This window comes from Physeter macrocephalus, chromosome 4 (assembly GCF_002837175.3).
Source record: "Physeter macrocephalus isolate SW-GA chromosome 4, ASM283717v5, whole genome shotgun sequence".
Classification (NCBI taxonomy): Eukaryota; Metazoa; Chordata; class Mammalia; order Artiodactyla; family Physeteridae; genus Physeter; species Physeter macrocephalus.
The window spans coordinates 80,950,844-80,968,704 of NC_041217.1; the positions used below are offsets into that span (position 1 = coordinate 80,950,844).

Below are 17,861 nucleotides of genomic sequence, written 5' to 3' on the forward strand. Positions count from 1 at the left end.
GGCTAAAGTCCACACCCCTTAACGCATCATACAAAGCTCTTCAGGTTCTGACACCTGATTTCTTCTCTGCTCGTTTCTTGCCACTTCTTTCTTACAGACTAGTTTGGGCCCAACAGAGATTTCTGATCCCCTACCTGGGCCACTCTGTCTCCCCTCCGGGCCTTCAAGGACACTGATTCCAGGGCCTGTGAGTCCTCCCCTTCCTCCTCTCTCTCCCCCTGGTGCCTCTTTCTGCTCTTTTGGATTCTACCTAGTTTTCATTTCCTCTGAGAAGCCTTCCCGGCACCTGGCCTGATCTGATCAAACCCCTCTCCTCCTTATGCCCTGACTCCCCCAACACAGGGTCGTAGGCCTTGCATATGCTTCCTCAACACTGTTCTTTTCCTGCCATACCTGTTTTATGGTTTCCTTACTAGACTGCAAGCTCCAGGAGGGCAGGACTGTCCTATTCTACCTTGGTTACCTCGGGTCTGTGCTTACTCAGTACATGCATGTGTTAGACAAGTATTGAATGAATGAAAATGCACTTGCTTGGATACGAGTGTTCCTCATAAAATAATTATAGCTTGCATTTACTGAGTGCTTAAGATGTATCAGGCACCATCCTAAGTGTGCCATGGACATCTCATATATCCCTATTAAGCATAGGCCATTTCCTCATATAAAAGGTGGGTAAACTGAGGCACAGGGCTATTGAGTAACTCGATCAAGGTCCACAGCAGGGAAGTGGAGGAGCCAGGGTTAGAAGCCAGACAGTTTCCAGAGTCCAATTCAGTCTCAACATCTAGGAAATTCTGTCTTAGAGTGAAGTGCAATGTGGGGTTCTACTACATGAACAGATTCAAGGCTCCTGCAGAGGGCTTTGTTTTTGTTTCCCAGAGAGGGGACGCGCTCCCGGTCTGCCCTCTTCCAGGCTCAGGGGTCCTTTGCTGGGCTTTGGGAAGGGCCTGTGCATCCAGCCGGCGGCCGGCTAGTCTGCGTGTGAGCCCCCTGATTAACTTTCGGCGCTGCCCGGCCCCCACGCCAGCTGCGCCCAGGTCCTCGGGCGGCCCTTGCTACCCGCAGGTGCGGGGTGGGGGGCTCCACCAGCCGCACCCGGAGCCCCCGCCCGGCCTTCAGCGCGGCCGCCCGGCCCCCGGGCTTGGGGGCAAGGGGCGGGGCCGGGGGCGGGGCCTCTAGCCGAGGCCACCGCCCTCGCCCCGCGCTCGGCTGGCCCGGGTGCAACGGGCCGGGTGGAGGGGGCGGGGACTGGGGAGGGTCGGAGCGCGGCTGCTGGTGCCGCTGCCGGAGCAGAGGGAGGAGGTGGCGCGTCCCTAGAGGCGTGCGCCGGGACAGACGGACCGACGGACCGACGCGCGAAGGGAGAGGGCCGGCGGCGAGGTCGGTATCCGGCGAGCGCGCGGGCGGCGCGGGGAGGGGCGGCAGCGAGGGGAGCCGGAGCCCGGGGGGAGGGGGTGGGAGGGGCGGTGGTGGGCCCGGCGGCGGCTCCGCTCGGGGGTTCGGCCTGAGACCCCTCCCCTGGCAGCGAGAGCGGAGCCCGGGGCTCCCTTCTCCCTCCTTCTCTTTTCTTTCCAATCAGCGAAAAATAAACACCCGGGAAGGTAAAACAATAGCGGGGCCACCTGGGACGCGGCGCGCGCCGAGCTCCCACGTTTGGGGCGAGGGCCGGGGGTGGAACGGGGAGTGGCGGCCCCACCTTGGAGCCTCTTTCCGATTTGCCCCCGCGGAGGGTGGGGCTACCCGCGGCGCCCGGGCTCGGTGGGAGGCGGAAGGAATTCCCAGGAGTGAAGCATTTGGTGAAAGTATTGCAGGAACAATCGGGCTTCGTACAATTGCTCGGCTCTGTGCGGGGAAACTGAAGTGGAGGCTAAGGTGGCGACTTGGCCAAGGTCAGACTGCAAAGGTTGACCGTCCTGGTCCAGGACCAGGTGCCCGGACCAGCTTGGCGCTCAGCCCCTCTCGCTTTTGCGGTGGCCGTGCTTGCCTTTGATAAATCTCTGTTGTGTTTGTTTTAGAAAGCTGCTGGCATTGTGGGACCGCTTCAGGGCTGCCGAACGAACGCCAACTTGCTTCGTGCGTTGCGGGCAGGTCTGGGGCAGGTGGCAGCCCCGTGATCCACCATCATGCATGGAGACGGACTTTTTGATGAAACCCAGAGCAGTCGATGCCGACCAGGGCGATTTGGCTGTCAAAGGTTTTGACAAAACCTGCCCTGTTCCCTTTGGGGAATCCGAATGAGGGAGATTACAGACACCTTCACTGAGAAGCCAAGGACATTTCTGTATAATCAGTGGATGAAAGGATTTTCTCAGACTCTTTTTTTTCCTTTTCCTTGAGGATTAATCCACCGCAATCTACAATTACAGTGGAAACCACAAGGCACAGGATGTGGCAGGAGCCTCCAGCGCCGTCCGAATTGTTCTGGACCCTTCCTTTAGCCTAGGGGAGTTTAACACTTGCCACCCGCCGCCCCTCCCCCACTCCCTCCTGCTGAGCTCTTTAACCTGTTCTCATTCCCTGAGTTAAGTTCTGTTTCCAAAACTGTCTTCTGGAGCTATAAGTGGATTGCCAGAAATGAGAGATTAAGTGCTGGGAGAAGAGGAAGCGCCCTGTGTTGTGTCTCCTCTCAGCTGCCGACATGAAGTGCTTTTTCCCAGTGCTGAGCTGTCTGGCTGTGCTGGGTAAGTGGCTGCTGCTTATCAGCACTATCGATGTGAAAGTTTAACCTGGTCTTGGTTCCTGTAATTCCTTGTGGTTCTTTCCCATCAACACTCGGCTTTGGGGGACCCCGGGAGGCAGCGGGTGTGTGTCACAGGTTGGAATAGAGCCCCATTTCTGACCCAGGAGGAAAGGTGGCACATCGTTTGTTGTCTTTAAGAAGGAACATTTGCTGTCCTTAGTGTCTGTCCCGGGCCTCGCCGTGGGGTCCCCCATCTATGTCGACGCTTTAGGGACTCCATGTGGATCGTGGATTGGTTTCTTGTATTTTATAAACATGGTGCTTCAGCGTCTTCATATCTGTGTCCGTCCACGTCAATTCCTAATCCGAAGTGGCAACGTTATTCCCACTCTCAGGAAAGTTGGTCTGGTGATAACGATGGTGTTTTTTTTTGTTTTTTGTTTATTTTGAGGGGGAAGTAAGCATGGGTGGAATAGGGGTTGAAGGGATGCTTTGCCCTACCTAAGTGATCAGTAGACTAAAAATGTTTGAGGGTCTAGTCATATGTCCCCTCACCAAAGAAGCTCAGATCGTAGTTCTAGGGGGAAGAGAGACTGGAGGAGTGGTGCCTGGTAGGGGCTGTGCTAGGATTGGGTTTTGTGACCCCACAGAAGGTTAGGATGGTTAGATCGGGATGGAGAAACTGTGGCCTGAGAGATGAACCCGTGACACCTCTCCTAAGGTTCCCTCCCATTGAAGAGTCCCCCCTTTGCCTGACATTCTTCGATTCAACAGTGCTTTCCATGCCATTTAATGCTGTCTTACTCTTAAGTGTGGTATCTCAGGACACATCTTGGGTCTAGGATTAGCTCCCTGGCCAGGATCTGATGCATTCTCTCCCTCCATTGCCTTAGACCTCGCACGTGAGCACCCCCCGCTGCCCTCTCTGGGTTCAGCTCAGTCCCCTGCATTCAGAAGAGGTCATCACTGCTGCTGCTTGTGGTGTTTGCATCTCCACATCTAGGTGTCTTGCATTTATGGGACTTACTTGTGACCTACTGGCAGTGGAGATTGCTTTCAAGGGTGTTGTCTACACCCTTGCAAGAGTTCACAGAAGAGTGGAAAGAGAGTGGACTTTGGCAGTGGAGAACCTGAGTTCACATCTCAGCCTGATCATGATTGACGTCTGAATCACAGTAAATGGGGTGTACCGCCAAGGGCTGTCTTGACAGTTAAAGGCTATAAGGTGTTCTAAAGGTCTTGACTGCTTTGAAAAATGTCGGGAGCACGTAAGTATGTTCCATCAGTGGTTCTCAAACTTGGGGGCATGTTAGAATCACTGGGGGAGCTTTAAAAAATCACGATGTCCAGGCAGCGACCCCAGACCAATTAAACCAGATTTTCTGGGAAGGTGACCCAGGCATGAGTCTTTTAGCTCTCCTAGACAATTCCAGTGTGGAGCTGAGTTGGAGAAACGGTGTGTGAGTTCATCACTGCCAGCTCTGCCCTCCCCTCCTCAACACTCACAAGGACACCCAGTCTGGCGGCAGTCTTCTGCTCAGGTGTGGGTCAGGATACAGTGTCTCTGTGTCTCCTGTATGCTCAGGCAGAGTCAGGAAGACAGGTAGCTCTCCATTCGCCAATCCTAAGTATTGTATTGGTATTTGTCATTCACTTAGTGTGTGGGTTTAAATCAGTAATTAGTGATTCATGTGGATACAAGAGGACAAACAGGGGAGCCCTCCGGGAGGCTTGGGCATGGGGTTGATGGTGTGGCTAAGGCAGGAAAGAGGGCTGAGTGGAAGGGTGGGGCCCAGGGCAGAGGGAGGAATCACCAATGGGCAAACAAGGCAGTGTGACATTTGTGCCTTTTGTTTCTCCTGGCTGCTCCAGAAATGTAAGGCTGCTGGCTGGTTCTCCTTCTTTTCACCCTCTGGGCCACTCTGGAGTGGAGCCCTGGCACTGGGCACTAGTATCTTTCCTCCACTCCCAGCCTCAAGTATGAACAGGTGCCATGGAGGAAAATGAGTGTCAAGGTGGTGTCAAAGGGGAACGCTGGCCGAAGACCACACCTGGGTGAGAGTGGGGAAGTTTAGAACTCTGGACATGCCTGGTTTTTTGACCCCCACTGGTGAAATCTCACCTTTTCTTATCACTCGATGACTGGTAGCATGGCAGGGAGGGGGCCTCGCTACTACTTTGTTAACCTTGGAGACTAGAAGGTCTTTGTGGAAGGAGCAAAACCCAGGTTGGGGTCTTATTTCTTGCTTGCAATCTGGTGTGATCTGATTCATGTGTCAGCATTCTGGCTGTGTAATGAAAATTAATGTGTAATATGAATTGAAAACAGCAAAGACTCTCTAGGTTTTGTGTCCGGGTGCGTCACACACTTGGAATAAAATTTTGTATGTAAAAAGTAGGACCAGTTTAAGTGCTCTGCAAAGTGAGACTGATACAGGTGCTGCCAGCCTCCAGAAGTGGCAGTTTGAGAAAACCCTGTGACAGTATGTGAGGGGCATACAGGGTAAATCTAAGATGCTTGTGACTCCCTCGACATTGTCAGACCCGTGCTTTCCGCTGCCTTCCTTTACTGATGTCTAGGATTTGGATCAGGTTCCTCCTTTTCTGCCTGCTTGGGTACCGATTCCTGCCCTCTTGACCACCGTGTCTTGTTTCGTCCTGTTGCAGCTCTGGGTGCCCCACCCAACTGGGGAACCATCGGCTGCCACGGCCACCCTTATTCCAGTTCTAAAGCCGTCTTAAGCGTGGGCTTGGTTGAGCCAAGAGGATAGTAGAGTCTCTGCTACTGAGAATGGATGGAGCCAGAGGGGCAGAAGATGAGAGAGAACAGGGTCTGGTGTGGACGTGGCTTGAGTGTGAAAGAGGGAATGAGGAGAGAAGAGGGTGGTTGTGTCTGTGCCTAGGCCCGGGGCAGGGAGCAGCCTGTGTGAGTGACAGGGACGTGGAAAGGTGACTCACTGTGGGTGAGACAATAGCATTTGGGTCTGCAAGAGCAAGAAGGGAATAATCAGGAAAGTTGAATATAAGCTTTAGGCACATAAAGCAGATTTCGATTTTGCATAACCATGAAGAGTTAGGCCTTCCAGACCAGTGCTGATGTTGCAAACAGGATGAAATAGGTTTGAAATAGCAATGAAAAATGTAAGTGACTGGGACATCCCTGGATCAACACAGAGAACTTGTAGATGTCGGATGGTCATTTGTGTTCTTCTCCAGTGGGAGAGAAATTCGTTCGCAGAGTTTGAAAAGCCTCTTGTTTGAATAGGTTGGGACTGAGGAAGCGATGACGGACGACCTTCCCAGTTAGTTAGGGAAGGCTTCTTAGGGGAGAGGCCAGAGGGTGCTTCCAAAAGAGATGGAAAGGGACTTCGATGTTCTGGGGGGAGTGAGCTCAGAGGCAGGACTAGGTGATCAAAGGCAGAGGAGAAGGAGGAGGAAGTGGAGAGCAGCGAGGTGGCCTGGGGTAGTCGGGGGAAGGGTTCTGAAGGAAGAGGATGAGGGTCGTGATTTATGCATGAACGAACACCACTGTCCCAACAGTTGTCCCAGAGGCAGTGCCCTTCCCTCTTCTGGGGACCATTTGACAAGGGTACCAGAGAAGGGAATTCTTGTCAGGACTAGGCTAGCTAAGATGCCTTTCAACTGTGTGAATCATTGAGCCACCCCTGGGCACCCAGGGCTGTGTTAAGATGTCCCAGTCCCCTCCATTTGTCATTGCAGCAAGAGAACAGTAGTACTACCACCTCTCCTAACTCTAGCCCTTACTGTGAAGCAAGTCCTATCTCATTAAATCCTCAAACAATCTTGCCAGCTAGATACCTTATATTATCATTCTCTCGTAGATGGGGATATTGAGGTCCAGGGAGGTTAAGGAACTTGCCTGAGGTAGATGACTGTACCAGTTTGAAATGGTGCTTCACAGGGGTGGGGACCCAGGTCCTTTCTATCTTGTTCCAAGTGCATACCTCTATTCCCAAGGTCATCTCATGGTCCAAGATGGCTGTGCTAGCCCCAACCATTAGGAAGGAGGAAAAGGGTTGGTGAAGGGCATGCCCTCGTGCACACATCACTTCTGCTTATATCCCCATTGGTTAGAACTTGGTCACATGACCATACTTTGCTGCAATGGAGGCTGGGAAATGTCATCCTTAATTCTAAGTATTCAGCCAAAACTGGGGTTCTATTATTGTAGGGGAAGGAGTGGACAGATTTTTGGGGGGACAGCTCTTGGTCTCTGGCACAGTTACAAAGCTAGGAAGTGGCAGAACAGGGTTTTGAAATCAGGACCATTTGGTTCAAATCCTGTGTTCTTGCATCTAACAAGTTGCCCCTCTGAGTATGAGGCCCCGCCCCGGGCCTCCAGGAAGCCTTGTTGGGAAGGCATGAGCTAGATGAACCAACACTTGTTACATGGGAAGCAACGCAAATCAGCATATAATTGAATGCTCAATATTGTGGTTTTAACAGTGGTACTGTAGTGTTTATAGAATGCTTATGTGCCAGTCACTGCCAAACACTTTATATAGCATGATCTTCTGTATAAAGTGCTTAGGGACCGTCTCTGTCCAGTTCATTACTGTAGCCCCAGAACTCAGCCTTGTGCCTGGCACAAAGTAGTTATTCAGTTAAATTTTTGATGAATGAATGGTTTCACAAGGTAGGTGTTGTTTCTATATTGACTCCCTCGATCAAGATGAGGAAATTCAAGGCTCAGGGAGTTCAAATCATTGTGCTCAAAGGGAAAGAGCTAGAAATTGGCAGAGCCTGGGTTTGAATCCAGGTTGTCTGGCTATAGAGCTTGTGCTTTTACTCCACTGACCGGGGGTTCTTAACCTTTTTTGTGCCATGGATCCTTTTGGCAGCCTGGTGAAGCCTATGGACCCCTTCTTAGGATAACATTCTCAAATGCATAAATAAAAACATAGGATAACAGAGAAAATCAATTATATTGAAATGCTGCCATCAAAATATTTTTAAAAATGTATGATACAGCAATGTGCTTCTTTAATAACACATTAAATAACAAGATCGACCAGCAGATCTAACAATTATGTCATTTTGCTGTAGTGAAGGGTGAAAATGATATTTTGAGGTATCTGCATCCACTGTGATGCGATATGAAAGTATGTGTGATTTGTATTGTGACAGTTACAGGTCCTGGAAACATTACCATGATGCTTGCCTACATTCATAATTAAGGAACAGTTAACTTAGAGGTTCGTGAAAATATAGATGTAATTTTTTTTCCCGTTCAAGTTCACATACCTCCTGAAATATGTCCATGGACTCCCGGAAAGTTCAAGGTAAAGTTCAATGTAGTCACTGGTTGTTGTTTCCCGTAGGTCACTGGGAAAGACCTATGTGTGAGGACTTGGGCTGGGCTTTCAGAAATGGGCAGTCTTTGGATGGGGAGGGCATTCTCTTCCCATGAGAGTCCTGCAAATGCAGAGGAGTCAGCAGTCATAGTGGTGGCAGAGTGGCCCTTTAGGGATTGGAGAAATGACTGTCAGTAGTTTTAGGGACCAGTTCATGTGGGATGATGCAGGACACAGAGAATTAGTTCAGATTGTAATGAGTTTGGGATTTGGGCTTAGACTGGGTCCGTGGAGCCCAGGCAGACCACTTCCACTGAGCCCTAGCCTGGGAACTGGATGAAGTGGCTCCACTTACTGGCCTCTCATGGTCCCTGGCCTTGTGCATCCTGAATTATGGCTCCTTGATTATTATTTGCAGGTTCCTTTGGGAGTTCCTCATTCGCCGTGATTGGACACCTGTTTCTTTGCTGCTTCGATGTGAGCACAGCTATTCCTTGTAAAGGGTTGGATTTTAATTTAAGGAAATTTAGGACACCTGTGTGTGAATGACCCTGATTTTCAAAGAAATGAATGGTTGCATCAAAACCAAGCTTATATTTGTAGAAAATCACATGTTGCCAAATTCCCTCATCGAGACCCCTTTATTGAGTGACTAATTGTGGGCCACTGTGGCAGGCACTTAACAAAGACCATGACAATGGGCCTCCCTTAACTGGAATCCCATCCCAGCTAAGTGGGATTTTGTTTTTACTTTTGAGCTCCACTTTCAGGAAGGTGAAAATCACAAGATGTAGTAACAGGGATTGATTCTAGAAATTGGCTTCCAGGCCACCATCAGCCCAGTCTCTACATCTTCCACATCTGTAATTATAGTAGCAGGAGAGAATGATGAGCCTGGGGGCACTGCAAGATTCTGAATCAAAGATTAAATTATATTAACTCTACTCAGGCTGGGAAGTGGTCAGATGTATCTTAAAAAGCTTTATAATAGGCTTTATGATCATGAGAGTGGAAACAAAGGTTGTGCCTAACCTTCTATTAACCCTCTGTGAAATTCACCCGAATACCCTATTTCCCTTCATCCAGGTGATCCAGGCTTTGCTGGAACACAACCATGTTCCTCCCCTCTAGGAGATGATAATCTAAAGCCTGGGGTAAAAAAGGGGTAAATCGCTTTGCAAGTGGACAAGGAGACAGTGATATACCATGTGCTCTCCAATGACAGTTGTCTTGTTGGGGAAGGAGAGGCGAGGCAAGTTTGGTCTTGCTTTCAGCTTAGCCGGAGTGAAGGGAATGCTCTGTCCAGGAGAGGGATGCGACTGGAGTAGCTCTCGAGTGGTCAGTCTGGAAGGGCTTTCTGGATGGGCGGGAATTTTAGGCATTTTTTTTTAAGTAATAGGAGAGTGAGGTCCTGGCCGAATTGTGGGGTAGAGGACACCGGGGCACAAGGGGCTGTTTTGAGAAGACTTCTAAAGGGGTGGAGAAGCCCGAGTGTCAGTGGGCCTAGGCCCTAGAGGTGCTGGTGGGAAGAACTGGAACAGTCGGTTGGTGTGAGGTCTAGGTATTTGGATCAGAGACAGATGGCAGATACCAGAGAGCTGTAGGTGGGTGTCCTAGAGGACCAGCGGGAGAAGTGGCAGGGAGGGCAGGAGGCATTACTGGAGGTGGGGGGTCCAGAGTGGAAGTGAAGGGGACCTGTTTCTGTACCGAAGGAAGAGCTTTTGTGTGTCCATCGAAACATCATCAGAACAAAGACATTCTAACAAAACTGTGAACTCAAAGAGACTGGTGTCCAGTCTTCTCGTGGGACCTCGTCCCATCAACTTACAGGTCCCCAGACCTTCCCTTTATCAAAACAGAGGGAAGAAATCTGATACCAGCTATGTGTTCTTTCCCATTATGATTCTTTTTTAAAATAAATTTATTTATTTTATTTATTTTTGGCTGCGTTGGGTCTTTGTTGTGGCACGTGGGCTTTTCGTTGTGGTGGCTTCTCTTGTTGCGGAGCGTGGGCTCTAGGAGCGCAGGCTTCAGTAGCTGTGGCTCGCGGGCTCTAGAGTGCAGGCTCAGTAGTTGTGGCACACGGGCTTAGTTGCTCTGTGGCATGTGGGATCCTTCTGGACCAGGGCTTGAACCCGTGTCCCCTGCGTTGGCAGGCGGACTCTTAACCACTGCTCCACCAGGGAAGTTCCCCATTATGATTCTTTGATGTAGTGGAGTGTGTTCAGAATTGCCTTAAGTTGGTGTTATTTTCATGTATTTGTTTCTGCTTTTGCTTGTAACACCCATTTTCCACTACTCTGGGGTACGGTCTGCTCCTCCTTTTCCATGGCAACCTCTGCAAACACCTTCTCTGCTCTCAGCTGGGCACTGGCTCCTGCTTGTGTTATGTTGGAGCCATGTCATGAGATGGGCTGCCTACCTCCTTCTCAGGGACCCCCTTTATTAACTCCCCTTCCCCCAAGAGCCCCATAAATTTGAAATCTTCTGTCTCCCAGCCAGGCAGCATTTATTAACTAGTATTAATCTGTTTTTTCTACATGATAATCAGTGTGACCCCTCACATTTGATACAGTAGTCCAGTTTTAAAGCAAAATTAGTTTGGTGCTCTGGGTTGCCAGTGACCAAAGGAGACACGGCCTGGACCCATTAGGTAACTTAGCCCTGTGTCTGCAGCTTAGGGAAAGTGGTATCATGGTGAGGTGTTTTTGAAACCTGTAAGATGGCCAGCTTCCTCACCCCAAGTGTTACTTTGAGAACCCTAAGGAGCTTGTGTAACTTACCTAGGGGCTTTTGCCCATTAACTGGTTGCATCGGCAACCTTGATTTGACTTTGCTAGGAAGGGCTTTTAGGAGGAGGAGGAGGAGGAACGGAGACCTGTGTGTGAGTAACCATTGCTGCTTCAGGGCAAACCACACCTTCCCTGTCCTGGCCAGTTACCACCTCCCCACCCCACATACCCACCCTTTCTAAAGACTTCCAGAGAATGAAATTTCACAGCCTCTTACATGTAACACCCCCATCAGGAAGGAAATCTCGATTTTCACTGAAGATTTGTCATAATTTAAAACAACAAAGTGCTTCAGGGTAACATGTTACATAAAAGAAAGGTGATGAGCTGTTAGTTGCAGTTTCACAAGATAGCTTATATTTGCTTGCTTTATTTCTTTGACTTCTAATTTTTGGACAGAGTGACATGTGAATATAGTTCTGTTGTAAAAATCCAAACTACCGACAGAAAGTAAAAAGTGAAAGTTCCCTTCTCTGCCCTGTGCCCCTTGTTGAGTCTGAAATATATTCTTTACAGTTTGGTACACTATATTCTCTCAGGCTTTTTTCTGTAATTTCTATTCATATACTCACACAAATATAGATTTTTTTTGACATAAATGGACTCATACAGAACATATGTTCAACAACTTGATTTTAAAGGGGTGATTTATTCCACTATTTTTTCAGTCTTAATTTTATGGCCATATCAGAACTGATTTGGTTGTTTTATAGCTAGAAGAAGCTGTAATTGGTGAAATTGTTGGGGAGTAGTGAGCCTTATTCAATAGCTATATAACAGAATAATTTTGTCTTGCTGTATCAAGAGCAAGAGTCATAATAAAAACACTACCCTTGGGTTTCCCTGGTGGCGCAGTGGTTGAGAGTCCGCCTGCCGATGCAGGGGACACGGGTTCCTGCCCCGGTCCGGGAAGATCCCACATGCCGCGGAGCGGCTGGGCCCGTGAGCCATGGCCGCTGAGCCTGGGCGTCCGGAGCCTGTGCTCCGCAACGGGAGAGGCCGCAACAGTGAGAGGCCCGTGTACTGCAAAAAACAAAAAAAAAACAACCAAAAAACCCAAAAAACACTACCTTTAAGTTTTAATGTACTTAAGAGAAATAATTGACTTGTTTATTCTGAATATTTTCTCTAGAAACACATAAATTTAACAAATTAAGCACACACGTGTTTTATTGACCGTCTTAGTTATAATCTTGAATTAAAATAAAGCCCATTCAAAACTTGTTAAGAGGACAGTTGTAAATACTGGATTTTGTATCCAATTCAATCAACTGTTCTTATTTGTTCATAGACTAGGAAAAAAATGAGAAGTTTTCCTGCATTTTCAACTCCCAAATGATTCTTCCATTTAGAGTGAACTGGACTGCAATAACCTTGAAGGTTGCTGGCTACCAGACCTTCAAGGCCTTAACCCAAAGGAAGAGAACTTGTTTTCTTTAACCCTGCAGGAGCAACTATTGCTGTAAAAAGATCATCATTTCAAAGTGTTGGGTTACTTCTCAGGTTCACTGGTGTGACTTTCTTTAAAACCCTGGGGGCAGAAGCAGGTTTCTTGGATGGTTCACCTTTAGACCTGATTTTTAAGAGTCGCTATTTTGGAAGGATGCTTGTCGGATTCACCTGTCACAGCCAAGCTTCTTAAACATCAGGGTTTGACCTGGCTACCACCCATCCAGAAACCACTGCTGTGTTAGAATCTCCTTACAGTACTTTCCTGAAAAGACTTTCATCTGTTCCTTCGACAAATATTTGAGTGCCTGTTAAAAGCAATCATTGTTCTGTTATCTCAAATACCAAAAACTAAAAGCTAAAATCATAATGAACATTTTAAGTAGTCACCTGATAGGTATTTTTAATCTTCAATAAATAGAAAGATTAATTAAAGACACTCTGACGTAAGGGAACTCTTTTCCTAAGGTAAGTCTTTTTTCTTACTATTTCTTAAATCTTTTCTTCCTGTTTTGTTCTCAACTCTTCATTAGCAGCCATGAATTACACATGCCCTGGGCAGGCCTGGTGAAGGGCCTATAGGAGTAAGAGGAGGGTGCCAATGATGGTGGGAGATGTGCTTATTAACTACTGAGGATGTTGTATTAGAATTGGGAATTGCATACTTGGCTCTGAACTTCTAGGAAGTCAGAACAAAGGAGACCTAGAATAGTCACATACCTTGCCATCAGATAGGAGACAGCATCCATAGCCAGCTTTCTGCTGAGGACCCTGGTGTTAGGGGTATGGTGGTGTTAAGGCTGATCACCCTTACGTGGTACTTGGCCTCCCTTAACTCCTGTCCGGAGCCCAAGGCTCTCACCACAGTTGTTTTCCGGAAGCTGCTGGGTTAGCTCAGCCGGCACGGGACACACTGACGGACTCTTCCAGGTCTGCACCTTCCCAGGGGCCTTCCCTCAACCTGGGGTGAACCCTAAGAAGCCCTGATCTGCGCTTCTCTCCCTCGTCCCTGGTATTTCTCCCCTCTCGCCCACGTCCCCTAAGTCTGCAGGTCCCAGGCAGGTTGTAAGCTGTGCCTGGTGCCGATGGCTTGAGCCCCGGAGCAGGCAGTGCTGCTCCCAGGAGCCTGTGCGCAGGGCCAGCCTTCTCCCCACGAGCAGCTCTCCTCAGAGGCCTTTCTGGTTTTCCGCAGTGGTTTTGTTCCGCGGTGGTTTTGTGTTGGTTTGGAGATGGATGGTCTGTTGGGGGCTTCTGCTTCGCAGATGGACACGTCTGTTGGTTTATTAGAGGAGGGACTGTGTGGATAGGTTTGTTCTCGGCTCATCCCCAAGCTACACAACCCTCCGTGACACTGTTCAGAGATGATTTGCTGAGCAGTTTCTTAAGGTCTTCTGATGTTTCAGTACAGTAAGGTAGCTTGCTGGAGAGTTTTGCAATCTGTCTACTGGTATTGCATTACAAAAAAGCAAGATTGGGCTTCCCTGGTGGCGCAGTGGTTGAGAGTCTGCCTGCCGATGCAGGGGACACGGGTTCGTGACCCGGTCCGGGAAGATCCCACATGCCGCGGAGCGGCTGGGCCCGTGAGCCATGGCCGCTGAGCCTGCGCGTCCGGAGCCTGTGCTCCGCAACGGGAGAGGCCGCAACAGTGAGAGGCCCACGTACCGCAAAAAAAAAAAAGAAAAAAAAGAAAGATTGCATTCGGAGCACCGGCCCAGGGCTTTCTCCTTCCCTGTGTCAGGATGGGGGATGACTTCTAGCTGGGTGTCCCCGCACCTCTCGGCTGGGAAGAGCAGCACCCGTAGTATCCCCTTTCTCTTTCACACTCCGAGTCCAGGCCCATCCACTGCAGCCCCCACCCCCAAGGGTGGATTTCTAAGAAGGTTGAAAGTAGATGAAAAGGAATGTGGCTCTAGACTTGAATTTATTTTAGAAGACTCTTTGCAGATCTCATTATGCATAATCCCCTTATTTTAAAGGGGAATTATTCTGGAGGTGAGGAAAAGACTGATGGCCTGGGTAGGGAGAGAGTGGAAGGAGGCCTGGCAAACTCTCCCAGCAGAAGAGAGACTCTGGGTACGTCGTCTTTGTTTTAATTAAAACGTTATGCAACAGAAACATTGCCTTCCCACTCTTACCCCACCACAGAAGAGCTGTAATTTCCCATATTTGGAATCTAGGGAGAGCCAGGCCACACTTGAGGACAAGGCCAGATTCAATCTATGCTTTGGGGGAAAGTAAGTAACTGTGAGAGCTGGAAGGGCTGAGGTATTTATGGCGAATCTATGGTTAATGTGTGTGCTTCCTTGTCATAATTTATTCAGCAGCCCCTGATGTCCTGGGGCTGGTGCTATGCCCATCAGTAATCTGACTCTTGTTTTCTTCTGTGTATTTTCCCTTTTTCAAATGTATAGGCATTCAGCTTTAATCAAGTAGGCTTTTCCTCTGTCATCTGTAATGGGGAATGACTGAAGTCAGGTGGAGGATTTTAAGTAACTAATCGCTTAAGACGTTCAGAGCATAATCTCCCCTAGCCCCTGATCATCCTGCCTGCATCCCAGAGATTGGCAAGGTTCCGCAAAGGAGGCAGGACAGGGACTTTGGCGTCCTTTGGAGAGACCGGGTGTCCTCCTTGCTGGCGACAGAGTTTTGTTTGCCTTTGGCATGGGGACAGGGCCTGCTGATCATTTGCTATGTCAAGAGAGTTTAAGACGTTCCATGAATGTGACCAGTGTTTTACCAAATCTCTGTGCTGGTACAGCGAGCGGTGACAGGCCAGACACACATGAAGATACTGTCCAGGCTCATTGATGTCTGTGCAGTGTGTCAAGGGCTGGCTCTCACGGAGATGCCGCAAAATAGATAGGAGGCCTGCTGGTTAGTGGTGTTCACCGATGTTTTTCATGAAATTACGTCAGGTCAGTCAAAAGATCAGGGGTGCGGGGCCTAAAGTTTTCATGTGCTTTGCTTGGAATTTGAATGTGACTTCATATAGGTGTCACGTATTAGGCTGAATTGGATTACAGCTGCTCTCCAAATTGTCATTTCTTTATTTTTTTCCCCACCTGCTCTCTGATGTTAGCTCTGGTTCTCGCTGCCAGAAGTGTCCTGCAAAAGAATTTGGTGAATATTACTCTAACTGCAGCCTTTGATACTTTCTCTTAATAGGATAGTAAAATCCCTAACAACGTAGACTAACGAGGAAGATGAGGGTTTTTTTTGTTGTTGTTGTTGTTTTTTTGGTACGCGGGCCTCTCACTATTGTGGCCTCCCCCGTTGCGGAGCACAGGCTTAGTTTGAATTAGAAAAATGTCCGAGTTACCAAATATTTCTCCAGAACTTCACTGTTAGTACTTTTAAGTAAATACTGTAACTCAGACTAGGCTAATAGAGCACCTAATAAAGATCCTTGGGGCTTCCTGCTTTAGGAGAGAAATAAGAATGATTTGCAATTAACGTACCAATTGTTTATGTAAATGGCGTTTCTGAAATACTAGACTGTGCTTAAAAACAGTTTGTTCTATTAAGTATTTTAAATAATCCCCATGAAACCCCATGTACTTATGCTGCTGGCAGTTTCTGTGTGGTATACGGACCTGTTTTTCGAGGACCTAATTCAGCCTTATCAGCAATGTTAGAAATTCCAAGTTGGTGAAGTCCCTGACACTTGCGTCCCCAAATTAGTTAGATCACTTTGCCAAATGCTTCCACAGCACCTGCAATTGTCTACTGTAACATGAATTAATAAGTTTAACAAATATCCAGTGCATTCTGCTATGTGTTTGGCTGTGTATTATATAGAGGAGACACAGCCATCCTTGTGGTTTATAGGTGTGCAAAGAAGTCAGGCAATAAACACATAAATACACATATAATTAATTATAATATAATAGTGCAGCTAAACTGTGTATTCCTTTCTTTTCTTTTTTTAAAAACTGAGATGACTTTTTAGTTAATGGTTTAATGCACTAGACTGTAAGTTCCATCAGGACAGGGATTATGGCTGTGTAGTTGGTCATGGTGTCCCAAGCCAGTTGCCTGGCACAGAGTAAATATTAGGTTGAACTGTGTGACATTGCTGTGTTCGTAGGTCAAAAACAGTCGAATGGGCTTCCCTGGTGGCGCAGTGGTTGAGAGTCCGCCTGCCAATGCAGGGGACACGGGTTCGTGCCCCGGTCCGGGAGGATCCCACATGCTGCGGAGCGGCTGGGCCCGTGAGCCATGGCCACTGGGCCTGTGTCCGGAGCCTGTGCTCCACAATGGGAGAGGCCACAACAGTGAGAGGCCTGCGTACCGCAAAACAAACAAACAAACAAAAAACCAAAACAAACAAACAAAAAAGGTCAAATATCAGCAGTGTCATACAGTTCAACCTAATATTGCTCTGTCACTGTGTATCGAATGTTGCACATGTGTCATAATCGATGAGTTCTGAGAGTGACTGCATTCAACACAGTTTTCTTTAGCCAGTGACATCCCAGCTCTACAGTATTTGAAAAGGAACTCCAAAACTTCCAATAGGTAAAAACTCATGGACCTGTGATGTAGACGTAGGGCATCTGTGAGACTTCAGAGCCTTGTGTTCAGTATATTGTCTATACAGTTCTTGTGCATTTTCCACTCAAGGGTGGAGGCATGTGCCTTTGGGGTCTGGACTGCTGTCCGTAGCCCAAAGAATCTGGGAGGGTGTGTTGGAAAGCTGAGCTGGAAGGCAAGGATAGGGACAGGGTGGCCTGAAGAGGAATGAGGGTGCGGAGACCTGTGAGCCCAGCTGAAGGAGCCATCCCTGACCCTGAGTGAAGGGAGGACTTGTTTTCAGAGCCCAGACCTCCTGTGCTAAGGTATTCTTGGTCCACAGACTAGTGGTGGCCATGATGTGCCCAGAGACCAGCTAGGCACTGGCAGGCCTCGTTGGGAACCTCCTTTGTGCCTGACCGGCTGTGGGCTGGATGTAGACCCCTGGCCCAGTGGAGGAAAGGGTTGAAATGAGGAGAAGGCCCAGCTGGGCCCTGCTGGGAGCGGCCCAGCCCTCTGGCCTGGGGCCCGCTCCCTGGATGTGGAACTGGGAGTCAGGCCCAGCCTAGGGTTTGGACCAGAGCTTCCCAACCTCCTCTGCTAAGTACTTTTTTGCATCTGTTTGGATTTCATGGCCCTCTTTTCATTTTCTATGCACAAATGTCCAATTGTGCCACTCTATTATAATACTCACTGTTTTCTCACACCCACAGGATAATTCCTAGTTTGGCTGAATTCCACCGATATTTGTTGAGTATCCATATGTGCCAGTGCAGGATGGGTGTGGCAAGGGAGGGAAAATGCAAGGATGCATGATGCTGGGCCCTGCCTGTGGCAGACACTGTTGGTTACCTACCCAGCCATTTGTTTTCTCTTCTTGTTGGCAGAGCCCTGATTTCCTTTGAATGTCATGCCTCCCTCCCCGCCTCCCTGCCAACTACTCAAGGAAAGGTAACTCTGCTTTAAGCTCCATGGTAAAAGCTGATTGATCCAAGCCAGTCATGGATGCCCATAGTCTAGATATGAGCGTGTGACATCATTTTGGCCAATGAGATATGAGAAGTCCTCTGGGAAGGGTGGGGAGTGGATTCTGGGAAAGACATTTTCTCTCTT

The 17,861-nt window shown here is 48.6% G+C and overlaps 1 protein-coding gene across 1 annotated transcript in view; it reads left to right on the forward strand.

Moving 5' to 3' along the window:
* The first annotated feature begins 1,259 nt into the window (after positions 1-1,259).
* IGSF3 (immunoglobulin superfamily member 3) overlaps positions 1,260-17,861 on the forward strand; it is a 98,211-nt gene continuing 81,609 nt past the window's right edge. The window contains exons 1-2 of the mRNA XM_028488963.2: positions 1,260-1,380; positions 2,016-2,681. Coding sequence (XP_028344764.1) covers positions 2,639-2,681 — 43 coding nt within the window. The 5' untranslated portion in view covers positions 1,260-1,380; positions 2,016-2,638. The remainder of the gene's footprint in view (positions 1,381-2,015; positions 2,682-17,861) is intronic.